Below are 20,559 nucleotides of genomic sequence, written 5' to 3'. Positions count from 1 at the left end.
ACAGCAGCCGTTTGAGCAGTAGCAAATCACCAGACCTTCATCCTATTTCCACTTTCCCGCTCCCCTGACAGCCCTCCTGATCCTGCTTTTTCATGGGTTTTAATTAGAGAAAGCAGCTCAGCCATGAAGCTGGGCTGAGATCAGAGGCCGTGTCCCAGGCTGCAAATGTGCATCTCTGGCCAGTGAAATGAGGAACATCCACAATGCGCTGCCTTGGAGCCACGTGAGGCTGCAGCTGCACAGAAATGCCCCACTTTGAGAAGCACTTGCTTCTCCTTGTTTTGCAAGGCCTGCTCCCTTCCCTCTGTACCACCACGTCCAGGTGAGCTGAGCTGAGAGCTGCTTTCCTGGAAAGGAAAATTGTGCTCACCCCACCACAAACCAGCTGGAAACGGGGCAAAAAAAACCCCATTGCTGGGTGTACAGCACTGGCTGGTGTTGGTGTTTTTCCCTTTCCCCTTGGAGAACGGCTCAGCTGAGCCCTGTGGAAGCCCACAAGAGTTTTCCAGCTGGTTATGCAACTCCCTTTGGCGGAGCTGAGGGATTCCTGAGGAAGAGGGGAAGACGGGGCTCCACTCGGTGCCAAAGTGGCGTCAACTGATCCACCACGGCTGCTCTCCACTTAAAGCAGGACAAAGCCTCCTTTGGAGCTGTTTCTCCTCTTTTTCCAAGCAGCAGAGCAGACGATGGTCACGCCTGTCCAGGGATGCTCAGCCACGGACAGGACACGTCAAAATGGCTCCTGTGCCTCATCCTGGAGCTTTAAAAATCAGATTCATCTTAGAAATTCACCAAGAGTGTTGACTGTGCTGAGTTTTCCTAATCCAAAGAGCTGGAGCAGGAAAAATCTTATTGTGGTCACTGCTGTATTAGGAAAAAAGGAACTCATGAAATTTTTATATGAGAAGGATTTTATTGGTAGTATTTTTGCAAGTATGAACCTTCTAAAACTCACCAATAGAATATTTTTCCATCTGAAAATACCTTTCACCAGAAACCCATGAAGCACATCAATTTTTAAAAAATGAATTTTTAAAAAACCCACCAGGAGGGGAGGAATGGCAAACCATATTTCCCCCATGTCAAAATCACCTGTCTCAAAATTTTCTGAGCTGAATTTTTTTACCTTTGCTATCAAAAAAAGTGATTTTAACAAGCTTGAGGTGAACTTGTCATGGGTGTTGACAGCTACTATTGGGAGGAGATTTCAGATGGAGACCAGCTGTTAAAACTGGGATACCACCAGCTTGGTGGAAATCAAGGCCTGGCTCTGGTGTGCAGGACACACCCGTGAGAAGAGTGTAAGGAAGTCTCCAGCAGAAATCCTGCTGCTGGCTGGCTGGGAATGAGGTTTCACTCATTTTCTGCACAAGGTTTGAGTCCTTGGAGAGCCCCAAGGCAAAGCTGGAGGCTCAGGAGCAGCCGCCAGCCCCGAGCTCCTCGCCAGGTTCCGCAAAGGAACGCGCAGGATCCACAAGTTTTGTTGCTGGAGGGGGATCGTGGCACTGTGTGTTTTGTAAATAAAACATGACACTAAGAAAACTCCTGCCCGTGCGTCATCAGCTCCCTTCGGAGCAGGGCACGGACCCTTCCATCTCCAGATCAACATCACAGCTTGCTCCAGCTGCTCCTCTTTTGTCTGACAAATCAGCGCCATCCACCCCCAAAACCCTGCTGAAATTTGGGGGTTAGCAAAATATTTTAGGCGTGAAAAGCCTAAGGCGTGCGTGAGGCTTTATCTTGACTGTAACGCCAGGCAAGCTGGGTGCAAACAGTAGGAGTTATCAAAACATTGCAGTCCTGGCTGTGGAGCGAGTTAGGAAAAATAACACCTGACCCACAAGTCACCCATTCTTGTTTCGGCAGTGTTTGAAGAGCCCGTGTAGATCTTTGTTTGAAATGTACACAAACACACTGAATTTCATGGGCTTAGCAAATATGTAATTTAAAAGCGTGAGTGCCTCACATTTCTCAGGATCCACCTACAAATAGGGATAAATCAGGGAATGCTTAATTATTTTTTGCACATATATACACATACATTTTGCACATATGTATGTGTACACAGTGTAAATATGTGCTATATTCTACTCACAGTGTGTGCATGTGTATGCATATATATATTTATATATATATACAGAGCAACACTGAAATCTTATTTTTCTTCTATATGTAGGTGGGTATTATATATATAATTTATATATTCTTAAACCTAACCAGATTATGAGCAACAACACAATAATAAAAATAAAGCAACCTGTGCAAGGGAGAGCAAGGATGAATCAGTGGGGAAAGGTGTTTCACACAGAGGCTTCCAAGAAATGAGACCAAAGTGGTGATTTGTGGAATTTCAAGGGGGAAAAGGAGGAAAAGACCCAGAGGTCTCAGAGCTGTGAGCTGTGAGTGATTTGTGCTGAACAAATTGTTCAACACTGTGTATTTAGCTAGTAGGAAAGTAGGAAAAAATTGTAGACAAATTGAAAGAAGGGGTGGAGATGTTGGTATATGGAAGGTTTGAAGCCCGTGTGCAGAGTTTAAGGACAAAGGGATTTCCCTGATCAGTCCCTCTCTGGAAATAAATCTGTTCCTCCTCTAGAAATCATTGTTGTGAGCAACATCAGAGAACAAAATAGTTCCACGATATTTATAACACCTTGGTTGAGTCCTTTTTCTAATCAGGGTGTGGGGCAAGGCTGGTTATTTCCTGCAGAGAAAAGCTACCTTATTAAAAAGATAATTTTGTGGTGGCATTTTAATATAACTCTGGCTCTCCATGGAGTATGCTGATAAGGAAGGGTCCTTTTTTTTTTTTTTTTTAATGAGAATGAGAAAGGCCCTGTGCAAAAATCCAGCCCCCTCTGAACAGGACACCAAGTGTTGGCAGCTGCTGTTGAGATTTGGAGCTGGAACAAGGCAAGTTTGTTATCAAGGTGATGACGAGGCCTCGATAGATTCACCTTTATCTGTCATTTCTCTTCTTTCCTCCTGGCTACGCCTCTTTTGACAAGAATTATCAGTGCTTTGGACCTTGCCTGATATGGTTCAGCGAGTGAGATTCTTTGCCCTGCTTCTTTTGAAAGGCTGGTTCTGTCCTTTCGGAAGTACGGAATTTCCAAGTGAATTCCCAAGTACATCTCCTGGGTTGCCCCTGGGTTATTAAGCTCTTCCCCTCCATTCCATTTCCCAGAGTGTTACCAGGAGTGAAAAGAACTCAACACCCCACTAAAGGTGCTCAGATCCCCAGAGGACTTGTCCCTGGAGAGGAGGCAATAGCTGAAGGGTGAGATGAGATAAAGATATTTCCAGAAATGAAAACAAGGCCAGGAAGGTTCCTCTGGAAACACAGGACCAATTTTTCTTGTTAAATAATTCAGCTAAGTCCAAGAGAACAACTCGCCCTGCAGAATTAGGAAGGATTTGAAAGAGAAAGAAAGCATGCGGTGCAAGAGCCGGAGGGGGCCGTTCCCCGAGAAGGTGCAGCACAAAAATAGATGTAAATCTGCAAAGGCTGTCACGTTGAAGTAAATCTGAAGTAACTCTATTGTTTTCCATGGGGTTACTTTGGGTTTACACCAGCGTGACTGAGATTAGCATATCAGCTTGGGCGTGCTCGATACGATAAGTGTTCGCTCGGGGAAGTGGAGCGTTGAGGCTGCGCTTGCAAGGGGCCGGAGCCTGTGCTTCAGGTAGACTCTGCATCCTCTTATCTCCTTCCTCTCGCAGACCTGAGGTGTGCTGAGACTGCAAGTCCTTTGCTTTATCACCCGCACGGAGCCGAACTCTGCTCCGGCCCTGCCACGGCAATGAGCTGTAATGAATATTGTATATTATAATATAATATAATAACCGCCGGCAGCAGGAATCCGGCAGGATAGTGGGAGAAATCCACGCAGGGAAGGGAGGGGAGGAGGAAAGAGCTTGACACAGCCAGCCCTGCAAATTAAAGTAGGAGTAAATAAAGCAATTAAACAATATTCAACCCGAGATACAGACTGAATAGTGGGAAAGGCTCGCACAGCCCGTCTGCTGGACAAATACCATCCAGTTTATGAGCACGACCTCATTTAAGTGCTTGTAGCCAAGCTGTAGCTACATATAGAATAAAATAATAGAATTGTGAAATAAAGTAACGAGATGCTTTTGAACGAGGAGGTTAATTCCCTCATCTGCAAGGACTTGAACGTGCTGTACGTTTGTTTCTTGAAGGATTTGCAGGTGCAGAGCCACGTGTCTGAAGGTGCTCTGGGGCTGAGGGGCTGCTCAGGACACGTTGCCTCAACCCGTGAGGCAGAGGTGGCTCAGTGTGAGGTGAAGGACACGAGGGCTGCGCTCCCCCAGCCCCAAAATGGGGTGAAGAGCCCCAAACCCCTCCTGAAGCCACCATCTCCCTCATGTGGGTGTGTGGGGCCGTGACCGCAGTGTGGGGACGAGGTGAGGGCCATGGTGGCCCCTTCCCGTTGCAGTCTGAAGGAACCCTACAATATTTTTCTCCACAGAAGGGGTGATCACACATTGGAACAGCACAGGGAGGTGGCGGAGTCCCTGTCCCTGGAAGCGCTCAAGGAACGACTGAATGTGGCACTTGATCTCGGTAACATAGTGGTGTTCGGTAATAGGCTGGACACGGCGATTCGGACTGGGATTGTGTGACCGCCACCATTGGTTCCGCCGCTCTGCGACTGTCGCGACACAGAGAGGCGGCACCGCCGCACTACTTCCCGTCCCGGGAACGGAAGGATCCCTCCAGCGGGGCCGCATCACCCCGCCCGCTCTTCCCGCCCGGCCTATAAAGGGTTTCCGACGGGCCGCGTCGCGCTCGTAGTATCCGTGCGCCAGGCGAGCCCGCTGAGGGGACGGCGGCCATTTTGTTCAGTGCTGGCTCTGTGCTGAGGGGGCGGGGGGGGGGCAGAGAGAGCGAGGGGAAGGCGCAGAACAGGAAAGGGCAAAAACGAGACAGAACGAGGAGCGGAGTCGGGCCGGCCAAGCCGCGAGCGGAGCGGCGGGGAGGGCTCCGCCCGGCCGCTGAGAGGCGATGGCGGATATAGACAAGCTCAACATCGACAGCATCATCCAACGGCTGCTGGAGGGTGAGGGGTCGGGGACGGCGCGGTTGGGGGGGGCGGCGAGGCCCATGCGCCGCGTCCCGCCCGCCCGGCGGGGTCTGAGGGGGCACCAAAATGGAGGGGCGAGAGGAGCTTTGTCTGCCTGGGGTCGCCGCCTCCCCGCCTGGCTCGGCCCCGCAGCCCCAACTTTCCCCTCAGCCCGTGTGTTTCCGAGGCGTTTCTGCCTTTTGATCGCCCGGTGCAATGCTGGGACCAGCCGGCTGCCCCCTTCTCCTCCCCTGCAGTTCTGAGGGCATGCTTAATCCAGTCGTGTGTTCGAATGAGGGGATGCTTAATTTAGTAGTATTTTCGTAGGAAGGTTTTTTTGAAAAGCCCAGGGTGTTCTCTTGCCTTTCTCCATACACATGGGATCAGTGCATGGCTGGGTAGTCGTGGGGCTCTGGAAAGAAGACTCAGCGTGTTTAAAGAGTGTTTGAGGCAGCTTTTCAGCAAGTCGGGAGGAGACTGTCATGAGTTTCAGTGTGTGCTGGGTTTAGCTTTGATTAGCTGCTTGCATTAAAGCTGCCACAGGATTTTGGCTCTTAATTCGTAACATATGGTGGGTTTTTAGGTGTGAATAGAGAGTTGCGGTTTGGTGTTTCAGACAGTCTGAAAAAGGGCTTATTGTCTGCTATTGTTGGTGCTTTGGGGTGAAAAGAGTTGCCTGGGAGTTTGTAAATCAAAGGCGAACCTGGAAGTTGCAGGGGGTATCTCCAGCATCATCCCTTTGCTTGCAGGGATCAGCACTGGACTGAGATTGACTGATTTTAGGGTGAAAGACTGAAAAGTTGTCACTGACAAATTCTCTTCCAGGCATCAAGGAAAACCATAATTATTCAGAAAAGGAAGCTGTCCTGATCCAGCCTCACTTCACGTGTGTCAGGGCAGGCATCTCATCTGGACTTACTCTTGAAAAGCTTGGTCAGGGATTTAACTTTTTTCCATTTGGCACAAAGTCAGCTGAGATGCTGCTGAGAAAAATGATGAAGAAATGTCTTTTCTTACTTTCCTTCTTACAGGATCTTGCTTGTGTAATGCTAGGATAGCAAAAGGTCAGGCAGAGGAACAGAAATTCTACTCTAGAAATCAATTGGAGTTAAAAAATCCTGTCGATGAATTATTGGGATTATTGAATAAGTAAAAGTAAATGGGGTTTTTCCTCTGATCCGGTTTGGGGTTTGCCTGTTACCAATTTAAACCGCCCTGGTTTCAATTATTTAAAGACTTTCCTTCATAAAGTTAGACCAGGATTTTCCTGAAAATCTAGTAATACGACTTGTAAATGTCAGGTCTCCTATGTCATATGTTTGGTGACATATTAATACATGCTCAGTTTAACTGCAGGTATTAGTTACAGTTCTTACTGATTTCCCCAAGTATAATTAATGCAATATTTTCAAAATGTACATTTTAATTTAAAAAGCATGGATTAGACCTTTCCTAGAAAGAAATGTGAGTGATTTCTCTGTTTAAAGTTTAAAAAAAGTAGTAAGATGTACTATGTCAATATGTTCTGCTCTTACTCAGTTTATATCAGCAGTAGATGTTTGGAGCAGATAAGAGTTCATAAATCAGGTTTCCAAAGGTTTACTGACATCTTTTAAGAGGTGCTTCATGCAATTACAGGCATTACCTGAGGTTGCATCAGCTGCCAGAACTGAAATTAATTTTTTTCTATATTAATATTGCAGCTGGGATTTTGGATTCCTTGAGGCAATGATTGTCTTTCAATATTTAAAACAATTACTGGTGTTAGCAACCTATATTAGTGCTTTATTTGTTGATTATTAAATGTCTGTTCTAAACATCTTTGCCAGACAGTGATGACTGACCTTTTTGAGGGTCATTTTTATACTTTTCTTTTTTTTCCTAAAACATGGCTGCATTTTAGCACACGCTGCATTTTAGATTCAGCTCAAACAAATTATTATTTTTCAGTGCAGTTCTGGTGGAACTGTTAGTTACACAAAGTGTGGTGTGCCCGTGAGCTCTGTGTCAATTCCCCTTCAGACAAGGCTGCACAGATTAAAATCATATTCAGACATGAAAACACTGCAAAGTCTGGTTTAATAATCAGCTCACAAACTGAATTGCCCAAATCCATGTGCAAGCTGTAATTTTAGAGCAATTTGGTATTTCATTATAGCTCTCCTTAAACTTGAAATACTTAGACTTTTTTGTAGCAGTTAACTTTAGGTGATTTTGCTACTAAAATTTAAAGAGTATGAGCAGGGGGTTTAGCCCTTTCTAAAGGTAACAAACTCCAATACTAAGGGAAATACTGGAAATCAGTGAGCAGATACAATTAGGTATTTTTTTATCATGTGCCTTAGCATTGCCCTGCTGGAAGAAGCAGTGAATCGAGTCTAATGGTTGAGGTAAAGTGAAGGGTGAATAATAAATTACTCTTGCTTTTGTTCTTAATACAGGATATTAATAATGTATTTATGAGGGGTTTTAGTGGCTTTCCATCCTGACTCCTCTGCTCAACTGACATTATTCCTACTTTTCCCCCAAACAGTGATGTTCTCCCACCCACATTAGGCTATTTAGGTGAAATTATTAGCTTGTTCTTTAAAAGGCCTGGAAATACATACTTCAGCTTCTCATTCTAAGGGAAATATTTAAAGAGTTTTCCTTGCTCCAAATGTTTATAATACAGAACGATTTGGCACTGAAATGTCACAAAAAACCATTTTCAGTAGCATTGTTCTCAACCTTGGAGAGCCATTCGGGGAAAACATCAAAAATACTGATTTTTTTTTTTTTTCTGTGATTGACTTCTTATTTTCTCCCTTCCTTACAAATGAGGGTTGTGTCCTGCTAGGAGCAATTTCGAGTACAGCTTGTCTGACTCTGTGACTTTTGGTAACTGTAACATCCACAAGAATAAGACTTGTAAAGTGTAGCAAGTAACAGTATCCTGCACTGAGTATTGAAATGCTTGTAAATGTCCTTGATATTAGATAAAGATTTAAATATTGATGGAACTAATTCACCTTCCTGAGGAATAATATAGGTCAAACATGAGAGCAAATTATGCCCCTTCTAGCAGGGGTACTGAAGGCAGCAACTGCAGCTGTGTGCCGAGTCAGAAATGCCAGCAGACACAAAATGCTGAAAAACTCCCTGTAAGATAAAAAATCAGTGGCACCTGTATGGTCTTGGAAAGGGCTCCAGGAAATGGCAGAATTCCTGCTTGCCTCAGTAAAGAATGAGTGACAAATCCCGAGATCCCTGAGTGTGAGCGTGGCTTCCTTTCTGTGTCATGTCAGACGGGGTTCCTATAACCCGAGCTCCTTATCCATTTCCTTCATCTCGTGTGCTGGCAGCTTTTCCAGATAAGTAGGGTCTGGTTTGGAGCTCACAGTCACCTAGTTAGAAAACAGGATTGAAGTGTGTTAGTCTTACCATGGTAACCATAAATAATGGGTAAAATAACAAGTTCAGCATACCTAAGTGACCCAAGTTGAAATGTGTGTCTGCAGTTCTCTCCTGTGCTGCATCCTCTGCAGGCACTGTGAAGGGAAAATTGAATAATGAATGGAGGCTACTTTGGATAAAGCCACACGAGGCCATTAAAGCTGAAATCCTGGCTAGTGCACTAAAATCAGCAAAAAGATTCTTAAATCCTTTAAACATTTCTGTTTATACACCCACAGATTTCTATTCCCAGTAAAGCCTGTTGTAGAGATGTCAAGGAGATATTATATCTTAATTTGCTTTAAATGGGGAAAGATTATCATCTACTTATTAAAAATAGTTGAGCTAAAGAGCATGGATAAAATTTTGCTCACAACAGAGAAGACATTTTCTCACAAATGCAGTCCTAAATTTCTTTTCACCTTTCTGCTAAGTACAGCATTAATTGGCTCTGCAGGGTTGCTTGCCCTTTAGCTTCATGTGCTGGGGTAAGAGTGATTCTCAGAGATGTTAATCTGAAATGTCAGATTCACTCATGGATGAGCTGGGATGCTGTGATGGAGTTTCTCATGGACAAGCAACACTTTCTGACCTCAAACCGTAACATTTTCCTTAGTTTGTGTAGCTTGATGTTAATTGTTTCCTGCTGTGGTGCAGCAGTTTCTAAGAGTGAGAAACAGAAACTCTCAATTCCAAAGGCCAGCATTAGATTCTTATCAATGCTGTAGATTCAAATAAGTATTTTAAATTCTCTGCCTGTTGCCAGTCAGTGAAGGGAGGAATTTGTCCCCTCTGTTTGTGAGCAGTGTGAGTGCCTGTTGCTCCTCACCTGTCTGCACTGTGGAAATTTGTTACTAGAGGAAAAACTTGCAGTCATGCAGAACCTTCCATTTCATAGGACTGCTTTCAACTTTTCACATACTAGAAAGCAGATGAGAACTTTTTAGAGCCTTGTGCAATGAGGAGATGCTTTTCCATTTCAGTTTTGAATTTGAAGTGATCTGATGAAAGCTGGTAGTGCCTGCAGTAAAGTAAAACCTTTTTTACGTCAACCACTTTCAAGTTATTTATTCCCTTTGTGCCTGTGGTGCAAAACTGACTGTGAAACTGTCACCAGGAACTGCTAAAAACTAGATTAAAACCAACCTGCAGTATTTTTGGAAATGTCACAATGATTGCAGACATCTTAATGTAAAATGTGGTGAAACTGAGAGACTTGTTTAATAAGCCAGAAAAATGAACTGACCTGTCGATTGACTATTTTTCTTAAAACATTTTCTGTAGGAGAACTTGATTCTCACACCTCAGTTGACAGTATTTCAGCTGCTTCTTTTAATGCAGTACTGAATGGAAATGAGATGTTTGGATCTCTGCAATTTCTGGCATTTTTGAACTTCCTGCTATTTTGGAATACTTCTCCAAGTATCTGTCTCTTTCCTATTAACCCTGACTGACGTAAAGGACTGTGTGGCACCACAGCGAGGATTGGGAAACGCTGGGGGTGTGTTGGGGTGTGGGAGTCTGTTGTAGCCTGCATGCAGATGGTCTCAGACTGTTGTGCGTTCTGGATCCCCCAGCTCCTGACCCATTTATCCCTCCCGGGGAAATGTAGGATAGTTCAGGCGCTGTTCTGACTCCTGGCAGCTGCAGCTACACTTTGTACTCGCTGTTTGAATGACGAGGTGCCTCAGGTTCCTGCTCTTCTTCCTTTTCCTTCCGTTCCCCCTCTGCTGGGCGCCTGTCATACTGCTCTGTTTGTAATACACTCATTTTAGAGTTGGCATCTTGTTGTTTCCATCAGTCTCTCCCTGTGTTGGAAATCAATGATAATTTTAATAGTGGACCCTGTGTTTAAATCAAACCTCTGCAGAGATCATCCAGGCTCCAGGGAGGGGTTTTTGCTATAGTGGAGAGCTTTTTTTCACAAGTTATCATATTAGTACAGTAAGAAATATCTTGCCTATTAGAGGACTGCCCAGACTGGCCACTGCAATTCAGGGTCTAGAGGAATTATTTCTAAGAACAGGAGCATCTCTGCCTAAAGAGGGTGGGAACATTTTGCTGTCTGGAGATGCTGCAGCAGTGTGTTCAGACACAAATAAAATACTACTGGAAATGGGCTGACTTTTTTCCCCAAATGATTAATCTTTAGCTTGTTCCACTGTCAGTTCCAGGCTGTCATTTCTGAGAGGTTATTTTTTATGCATTGAAAGGGCAAATGTGCCTGTGCAGTACTATCGAGCTGCTCTTTTGACTTCCTGACCAAGCTGTCAATTAGCATTATACTGTCTGATCTCCACAAGCTGACTTGTTTTGGTCCAAAGCAAAGAAACAAACTGTAAACAACATATTTTTCATAGTGTATTATTTTTGCCTTTCTTAGAAAGGACTAAGTAACTTGAAGACCCAGAGAAACCTTTTAAGAAGTCATTAAGACTGAATATCCTGCGTTTCTGTGCCAGCTCTTTCAGTGTGGATGAGAAAACCCTTGCTCTAAAAATACGCATTCCTCAAACCAAGATGCACTTCTGCATTTTTGATTCTTCTGAAGCCAAACCCACTTTTGTTTTCCCAGATTTTCAGGACATCTAGGCTAATGTCACAAGAAATTGAACACACTTGTCTCCTCTGTGTGGATTTCATGTTGGACAAAGTGATGAAAATGTCAGTGGCAGGCAGAGCTGAACCAAATTTTCCTGTCCTTTCATCCATGGTGTCTGTCCCAGTGAGTTTGGGAAGTGCAGCAAAGCATCATTTCATTTTGTTAAGGTTTTCTACAGGCAGGTGACTAAAACTGTGTGAGGATTATACCAGTTCAATAAAAATGTATTGGAAAAACCTAGAAAACCTGTGTCTGAAACAGTGTTCAGATCTTCATTTAATCTCGAGCAAAAATGAGTGCACATGCTTTATTCATGAGCTTTAGTGACTCAGTGCACTGCATAGTCTTTATAATATTTTGTACTTTTTAATTTATGGATGTGAAGTACAGGGTTTGGTTTTAGCAATTTCTAAGGGGACCAAATCATGGCAAATTAGATTTTTGGCGTCACAGAAAACTAAATACAAAAAAAAAGATTAATTGTAAATTCTGCGATTAAATGACATTAAATTTTATATTTACAGTTCAGCCAGTTTATCACTTAATTCTAAAAATTTCTGGTTTTTATTGCTTCTGGATATTTGGCATTTTGAATAACTTGCTTGTTGCTCAGGAGTCTTTGGAAAATTACTGTATGGATGAAAAAATGACTGTGTGGATGAAAAGCCTCATTCGTGCTAAACTGCTGTGACAAAGATTTAACTTCCATTTACATGCTTCATTACTTCTGAGATTTTAGTGAAAGACATGAAGTGCAATGGTAATTCCAGTGTTGGCATGTAATGTCTGTCAGTGCTGAGTGACGGCACGTGGGCAGTGAGGAGCAGAGGAGCAGGGAGAGTTTGAGAGAGAACTCTGTTCAAACTGTTAACACTTGTGACCTGCAGTGATGTCACTGTGAGCTTACGTTGAAATCTGAACTCGAATTTTGTTTTGAGGGTGGTTTGAGAGATCGCATCCGATGTCACGGATTTCATGGCTGTTACAGTCACTGTTTTACTCGTGGTCTAGATTACGTGCACACTTACTGAACAGTGTTTTCTGTGCTTGATCAGAGGCCTAAAAGTCAGGAGCTTCTGTGCCAGTGAGAAATTGGAACACAACTGGTTTTTGTTCTTGCTGTTCCCACACCTTGCCGTGAGCACCCCCAGCCTTTCCCGCTGCAGTTCTCACTTGGCTTCACACAGCGCAAGGCCCACAGTGCTGGAGAGATTTGAGTCATGTGGAGCTCCCGATTTCCCACTCTGAGGTTAAACAGTAGCAAAGGAATGAGACTGAATGGCAGCTAGCTACTAAGTTATTCAGGACTTGGGGGAAACTGCATGGGTTCTTGAGTTTGAAAGGATTCCGGCTTGTTGCTTTTTTTGCAATTAAATCCGAGACCTTTTTGGATAAGGGCATAGATTGATCATTCTCAATGCCATAGAGTTGCTCACAGTAAATCACCTAACCTGGCAGCCTTAGCAGTGGAGGGATTTTGTTCCTGCAGGTATTTTCAGAGCATTTCCAGCCATCTGAGACTCAAGTTCTTGGTGATTTGGCTTTGCTGTGGCTCAGCCAATGGGTTACATTGTAGAAGATGACTGCTGCTCTTCCTCATTTTTTTTTCTTCAGCCTTATCAGTGTTACATGTTGTCACTGGTTTTTACACCAAATAAAAATACAGGCTTCACCAGTAATGGCATACTCAGAACTTTTTTTAATCCAGTCTTAACCCTGATAAATGCTGTTGTGTGCAATTTGGGCTGTAGTTACAGTGCTGCTGCTGTAGAAATGTCCTTTGTATTTCTGGGCAACAGAAACTTGTTGAGGCCAGGCTGATGTCCTTGTCCAGGGCAGGAAGGAAAGCTTTCATGGATGTTAAAGGAAGAAACTGTTGTGAATTGTGCAGTGGAAGAGATGGAAGCTGTGATGGGAGGGTGTGAAAGGTGGGAGTTGGGAGAGGGAAGTGCTTTGGGGCTGGGAGATTGATCTCCTACCAGCTTGTCTTTGACTGCTCAAAGGCAGTGATGATGGCAGCTGTTTTGTCATCATGATCCAAAGCTATTTCCTTCCTTTCCAGTCACGTGCGTATTTTTCTTCCCTGTTTTCCAGCTGCAGTGTAGAAGGGGCAGCACAGGATTTTCTGGTGCTGTGCTCTTGTTTAGGCACTGCCTTGGTTGAGGTGATTTGCTGGAAACTTGAATATTTGTTGGTGATTGAGTGGCAGGCACCCTTTGCTCAGCTTTCCAGAGAACAAACACACAACTGCTCCACTGAAAAATAACATGTAAATAGTCACACTGCCCAAGGTGGGGTTTATAACTAAATAGAACTGAACTGATGCTATTTAAAATGTGACATTTTTAACGGGGGAAGTGTTAAACCATGAATTCTGTTAGATGAAAGTAACATAGGACTGGAGCAGAACACACTCCCCTTTCCCTGGGACTGCCATTTCACCCCAGCACACCAATCCTACCCTGGTACCTTCTCATTCAGTACTGCTCTGGCATTTAGTGAGACTCTGAAAATAACACCAGGGATGTTGCTGGGGTTTATAACCAACTTCTGACTCCTCCTGACAGTGCGAGGATCAAAACCAGGCAAGAACGTCCAACTTCAAGAGAATGAAATTAGAGGACTGTGCTTGAAATCCAGAGAAATCTTCCTGAGTCAGCCTATTCTGCTAGAACTTGAAGCTCCACTGAAAATCTGTGGTGAGTACTGTGAGTTTTGGGTGGATCTTGGGGGAGGTAAATGCAGACCATAAGCAGAGAGCAAGTGCCAGAGACTTTCACTTACAAATACTGAAACTAATAAATAACTGTAGCAAAAGGCAAAATGAAACCCTGCTGGATATGTAGGGCAGAGGAGGGGAGAGCGGGTAACATTGTGAGAATTGTGTTTGGGACAGAGAGAATCCAAACCCAAAAAGCCAACTGGTCCAGTTTCACCAGGCTGGGGCAGAGATTCACATGAAGTTTTGGAAAGAAGTCATCAAATAAATAATATTTGTCCCAATTGTGCCTTAACAAGGGGAAACAATGAGGAATCCCAGTATTTAATGTGCTGCCATGCAAAGCTGAACAGTGGTTTGACTGTATTTTAAAATCCTGCTGCAAACTTAAATTTCTCTTTCTTGGAATTGCTTTCTAGTTTGGTTTCACTGCATTGCGTGCAGCAGTGCTCATTTTGCACACATGTACGTGTCTACTTATGCTAAAAAATGAAGAATGTCAACATAAAAGCCTCAATAAATGCAATTTTGAAAGCTTCCAGCAAATAGTTTTTTATCCTACTCTAAAACAGAGGACTTACTTCAGCTTAAAGCAGCTCATTTCATATTTATAATATTGGCAGTCTAAAATCACGATTTAGTGTTCTGCTTGTCAGAAACAAACCCATGTTCTAAACCAAAGGCAGAAACACCATTTTAATTTTTGATGCAGTTTCCCTGCTAGAATTTGAATCACTGGGTGTTTCCAGATAACACAGTTGCTTTCTTGGAATCTTGATTTTGTTTTATACACACAAATATTTTTCTGTAACTACCATTGCATAGATGTCAAAATGTGATAGTTTTATATACGTTAACTGCCATGGTAAGTATGTTATGGGCAGTATCTAACTGCAAGCTTTTTTCTTTCTCTAGAATCAATCAAAGCATGTAGTGAAGATCACTTAAGTCTCATGTCTGAATCTCCTTGCAGGTGACATCCATGGGCAATACTACGACCTGCTCCGACTCTTCGAGTATGGGGGTTTTCCACCAGAAAGCAACTACCTGTTCCTTGGTGATTATGTTGACAGAGGAAAACAATCTTTAGAAACAATTTGTCTTTTATTGGCCTACAAAATTAAATACCCAGAGAATTTTTTCCTGCTCCGAGGGAACCACGAATGTGCCAGCATCAATAGAATTTATGGGTTTTATGATGAATGTAAGTACCAGGCGTGTGTGCCTCTGCTGGGGACAGCAGGGTGACAGGGTTGGTTCCTTCCTGACTTGAAATGCCCTCTGTGCTCTTTAGAGGGCTCCTTGGCCTGTTTTAGAGAGGGGACTCTGCCCTTCCCCTGGCAGCAAACAAGTGGGTAATTTAATTGTTGGCTGCTGTGTTAACTGACAATTCTCACTGGTAAAACTCATAAGGACATCTCAGGAGAGGTGGGAGAATTTAATTTGATGGGCATTACAGAGGTTCACCTCTGTTTCATTCATCTGATGATGTGTACAGTCTGTGTGATGGGGGCTGGATGTAGACCTTGCCCAAACACAACAAGTAATTTTGCTGTGAAGCAGAAGCCAATGTTCCTGTTTCAAAGGACGTGATTTAATCCAGATAATGCAGAGATGATACTGTTAAATTAATTGTGCACTGAGGCATGTCAGAACTTGTGTGGTGGGACACACTTGGCTTGCAGATGACAAGATGTGCACTCCATGTCTTGTTCTCCTCCTGTGAGGAAACAAAGATGTGTGGTATTTCAGAGTTGTCTCCTCAGAGATTAATCACAGGCTTAGTCATATATCACAAATATGTTCAGGGTTCATATCTGGGAGAGTCCCTTTGAAATGCACAAAACTGTGGCGGTTTCGTTTTTCAGAACTGTTTTTGTTTTTCAGTCCTCTTTATTTGCCGAAAGTGAGTTTATGTGGTGAAGCAGAATTTTATAGAAAATCTGCTTTTTAAGAGTTGCTGTCTTCCCCTGAAAGAAGTGGCAAATGGCAAGATTTTCTACAATAGACCAAATTCACCAAGGGACAATTTGCCACAGCTAAGTTGGGACTGGAGAGCCTGGTACCAGCTGTTGAACAGACTTAGGGTGTCCTTGAAGCTGTGTCACACTCAGAGACCTTTGCCACTGTCTTTAAACAATTAAATAAGTCAGAAAAAATCAATTATGTATAGGTTCTAATGCTGACTTTTTTCCAGTCTCAGTAAAGTCCAGGTATCTGTGATAGGTTGGTTTGTGTTAGAAAAGCATATTGACTGGGTTTTTCTCCCCAATCTCTTCTAGGTAAGAGAAGATACAATATTAAGCTGTGGAAAACCTTCACAGACTGTTTTAACTGTTTACCAATTGCAGCCATTGTGGATGAGAAAATCTTCTGCTGTCACGGCGGTGAGTAGCAGCTCCTTAGGTGATGTTTGAGGAACTGGAAAACTCAGTCATGGCAGGTTCATGTTTACATTGCCAAAGCTACAGAACTCAGGGATTTCTCTTTGCCTTGCCTCCTGTATGAGGAAGGGTTGGGCTCAATGAGTGTCAATTTTGTGAATCATGGAGCTGGTTCAGACACGATCTGCTCTTCCTTTTCCACCAAAAGGCACCTTCAGTAGCCTCTCCTTTGGAGTAGAGACCTTGTAGGGTTTTCTTAGATGACCAGGAGTTTGGTATTTGTCTTTAAACAGCTGTTTTCACAAAGCCACAGTGGTTTGGGTGGGAGGGCTCCCTTGGGGGTCGGTCAGGAGAACTCCCCCACCATGGGCAGGGACTCTGTCACAAGGTCAGGTTGCTCCAAGCCCTGCATGACCTGACCTGATGGGTTTACTTTGTAGAAATTGATATATTCCACATGATGCAGCTTTTTCTGGTCATAAAATACAGATTGCACCTTCAATGTTTTATCGCTTGCAAGTCATTACAACTGCCCAGGGATTCACATCAGTGGAAAATGGTACGAGATTGGTTTGAAATTTTATTTCATCTTACTGGGCCTGATCATCACAGTGAGCATTCCCTGTGATTCCTGGTGTTGATGCCTCTCTTACTGACTAGATCTTTTATCAGACACATGGAAAATATTATGAGATTATTGTAATCCTGTAAAATGTGGAAATGGCCTTGCCTTATCTTGCTTCCAGTGAATCTCCTAGAAAGAGATTTCTGTTCCAAATGCTTTAGAGCAAATGCTGGATTTAAAAAACGTCAGTGAATGTCGCCATTGAGCTACGTCAAATGGCAGCAGTGAATCACTTTGAATCCAAGTTATTTTTGTCCTGGATGAATGTGAGTGTTGCAGAGCAGAGCTGGACTGAGCTGGGCCTGCCTGTGTGTCCCTGTGACAGGTTTGTCACCAGACCTGCAGTCGATGGAGCAGATCAGGCGGATCATGCGCCCCACGGACGTGCCCGACCAGGGGCTCCTGTGCGATCTCCTGTGGTCTGACCCTGACAAGGATGTCCTGGGCTGGGGTGAAAATGACAGAGGAGTGTCCTTCACTTTCGGTGCTGAAGTGGTTGCTAAGTTTCTCCATAAACATGATTTGGATCTCATATGCAGAGCTCATCAGGTATTTTCATTTTGTACATTAAACCACAGAATAATTTATGTTTGGGGGAGCTGAGGTGGTCACCTGGTCAAGCCCAGGCCAGGACAGACTGTGTCAGCCCAAGGTGCTGAGGGTCTTGTCCAGCCAAGTTGTAAATATCTGTGAGGTTCTCTGAATGTGTCCCAGTGTTTAACAGCCTTTATAATGAACATTTTCATATAAACTGTGACTCTTGAACAAGGAGTTTCTCAATGTTAATGGACTCTGTTGCTGAGCTGGTTCTTGTGATGCTCCTGTTTTGGTGTAAAAGTTTGAAACTCCTGCTCTTCAAACATAGCCAGGTTTTCAGCTGCTGCCTCTGGAAAAGTTGCTTTGCACCTTGTCAGGAGGAAGCTGCCCAGACTAACGCCCTCTGCTTTTGTCTCCAAAGGTGGTTGAAGATGGATATGAGTTTTTTGCAAAAAGACAATTGGTAACTCTCTTTTCTGCCCCAAATTACTGTGGAGAATTTGATAACGCGGGTGCCATGATGAGCGTGGATGAAACACTAATGTGCTCTTTCCAGGTAGAGTATCTGAAAATTTTCCCTCCTATTTAGCGAGGTCACACATTAAAATTGTGCTATTTTGAGTCAATGTTTTACTGTTAAATAACAGTAAGACTTGTTTCAAATAGATCTTTACAGCTGTCACGTGTAGACAGGGCAGTGTTTGCATTCACATCTTCAGAAACGTGATAACCCAGTGCTGTTGTGAGCAGGGGAATGTTTTATCCTGGAATTCAATCACCCAAGCAGAGCAGTTGCTGTCAGCTGCTGCCACTGCTGTGGGCTCTGGAGCAGGAAACATCGATTTCCTGGCACACTGAGACTTGGCCAGAAGAACCCTGTAGTGCCTTCACCAGTGAATTACTGCTTGACTGGAAGACACCTAAAACTTTTTACCCCTCTGTCTTTCCAGATTTTGAAACCTGCAGAGAAGAAGAAGCCCAATTCCAGCAGACCCGTAACACCTCCCAGGGGTATGATCACAAAACAAGCCAAGAAATAATCACTTTGGCACTGCCTTGTTGGGACTTGTATCATAGTCTATAACCTCCATTTTTAAACCTATCATGTGTGCTGTTCAGCTTGCTCAAAATAGATAACGTGTTTGTGGTTTTCCTTTCATTTGATGAATGGCATTTGCTGGTTGTAACAGCGAATGAAAGGTTTTGCTCCCTCCCAGGAAAAGCGTTTGGAAGCCCCCCTGTGTCGTGTTCAGAGCACTCCACAGCACCTCCCGCCAGCGGGGCTGTACCATGAGTAGTGTAAATCTCGTTCTGTAGGATCTGAAGAGGGCGCTCGTGTGCTGTGAGAGTAGAGATCGTTCCTGTCAGCGGTTACATGCTGTTCATACAAACCACTGTGAACTTTTTTTACGTTCGATTTTGTTTTTAAAGGGATTGCTTTTCTTTTAATGTCTTGTCATGTACACATTGGTTTTATTGCTGTCGACATTAGGAATAACCTTCAGCCTTGCCAGCACCACTGGTAGGATGTATATTTAATTCAGACACACATCCCTCTCCGTATACTTCAAATGACAAAGCCATTATTTTAAGTGTTTGTGTCTCTTTCCTGAAGCCAAAGTTCACTTAGAAACCCGTTTGTACACAACCCCCCTGCTGAGTTGGCCAGGCTTCCATCCATGCCTTCCTCTCGGAGAGAAAAGGAAGTGCTGGCTGGAAACAGCAAACAGAGAGGCTTGTCCGTGCTCAGAGTGAACACGTTTTTGTACAGTTCCCGTGTGTTCAGCCGAGCAGATCCCAGTGCTGAGGCAGCACTCCCGGGCCAGTGACACACACGGCTCTGGGGGTGACGGAAATGGCTCTGGATCTGCTGCAAGGGGTTTGTGCATTTCAGCATAAAGACTTTGTTCTACAAAGAAACCTAGAAACTCGCTTGATAAGCCAACCAGAGGTGTTGATCTTGATCACCGGTTTATATAAATCTCTCACAGAATCTTGTTTTTTAAAAACTGTTGATCTTTTTTGAACAGATGACAGTGTACAATATCATGTAGTGAAAATCACTTATTAAATGAGGAAATTGTTAAATCTTCTCAGTGTCGGTTTATCACAACATATACACTACTGCTCTCCAAGGGCCTGACGTAGAGAAATAAATTGTTCTGGAAACCCACGGATTCTTGGTTTGCATTTGTCTGAGCTGTGATTTTGAACAGCAGTGTCGGGTTTAGCTCTGGCTCTGGAGCTTCAGGCAGAGGTTCCTCCCAGCCCAGGGCTGCTGGTCCTGAGCTGGTGTTTGCCACAGCTCTGCCCGGGGCTGGGCAGCACCGCACGGGCGTGGGAGGACAGGCTGGGCTCAGCTCGTCTGCTGTTCATTGTTCTGTGCCCTGAGCAGCTGCCCTTGAGTGCAAGTGCTGCTCTGAGAGCCTTGGAGCTGAGACCAGACCCATTTCCTCTGGTTTTTAATCAGAGAACTGAATTTCTGGTGAAATGGGGAACCTGTGTCCGTTTTATGGCTGCTGGCTCTCGGGGCAGGACGCTCGGGGTGCTGCCTCACACGGGTGGCTCGGTGGGGACGGGTGGCAGCTCCGGGCACTCGGCTCGACCTCCACAGGCCCGGCCTGGGCCCTGCACTGCCCTGGGGAAAACACTGTGGGGTGTTCGGCACTCAGAGGAGGCGCCGGGTCCTGCCCTGTCCCTGCTGCATCTGCTGAGGAACAACTTTGTCAGTGGAACACCCAGCTCTGTCCTGGTGTCCCACTGAATCCCCCCTCATGTTCTTTTTCTGGGCAGTCTGCAGCCACTGACTTTATTTTTTCAATGTATTTCTCTGAATCAAAGAGCCATTTTCCTACTCTGAAGACATTTTCCCCTTCCCTCTACAGCTGATTAATCAAAAACCTCTAATTACCTCTGCTGAGCTTGCTAGATCAGATGTCACAGATTACCTGGTAAGGCGCTCACACTTTCACCCTTTGAATCACACTTGTGGTTTCCTTTATGGCTCTATAACTTTTCTCCCTTATCCAACACCTGTTATTGCTGTTGTGGGTGCCAGCACAGGTGGCGCCGGTTGGGATGTGCCTGCTCTGGAATGGACAGGTCACCCCTCCTGCCACACCTTTGTCCTCCCTGGCTGTTGTTTTGTGTCCCCAAACGCAGTTTCG

The 20,559-nt window shown here is 44.3% G+C and overlaps 1 protein-coding gene across 1 annotated transcript; it reads left to right on the top strand.

Moving 5' to 3' along the window:
- The first annotated feature begins 4,854 nt into the window (after nt 1-4,854).
- PPP1CC (protein phosphatase 1 catalytic subunit gamma) lies at nt 4,855-19,565 on the top strand. Its single transcript, XM_063416192.1, has 7 exons — nt 4,855-5,087; nt 13,695-13,826; nt 14,820-15,050; nt 16,129-16,233; nt 17,181-17,404; nt 17,814-17,948; nt 18,343-19,565. The coding sequence occupies exons 1-7, from the start codon at nt 5,033-5,035 to the stop codon at nt 18,430-18,432; spliced, it is 972 nt and encodes a 323-aa protein (XP_063272262.1). The 5' UTR covers nt 4,855-5,032; the 3' UTR covers nt 18,433-19,565.
- The last annotated feature ends 994 nt before the right edge of the window (nt 19,566-20,559 follow it).

The sequence above is a fragment of the Prinia subflava genome, chromosome 19 (assembly GCF_021018805.1).
Source record: "Prinia subflava isolate CZ2003 ecotype Zambia chromosome 19, Cam_Psub_1.2, whole genome shotgun sequence".
Classification (NCBI taxonomy): Eukaryota; Metazoa; Chordata; class Aves; order Passeriformes; family Cisticolidae; genus Prinia; species Prinia subflava.
This window is presented reverse-complemented; position numbering and strand designations above follow the sequence as displayed.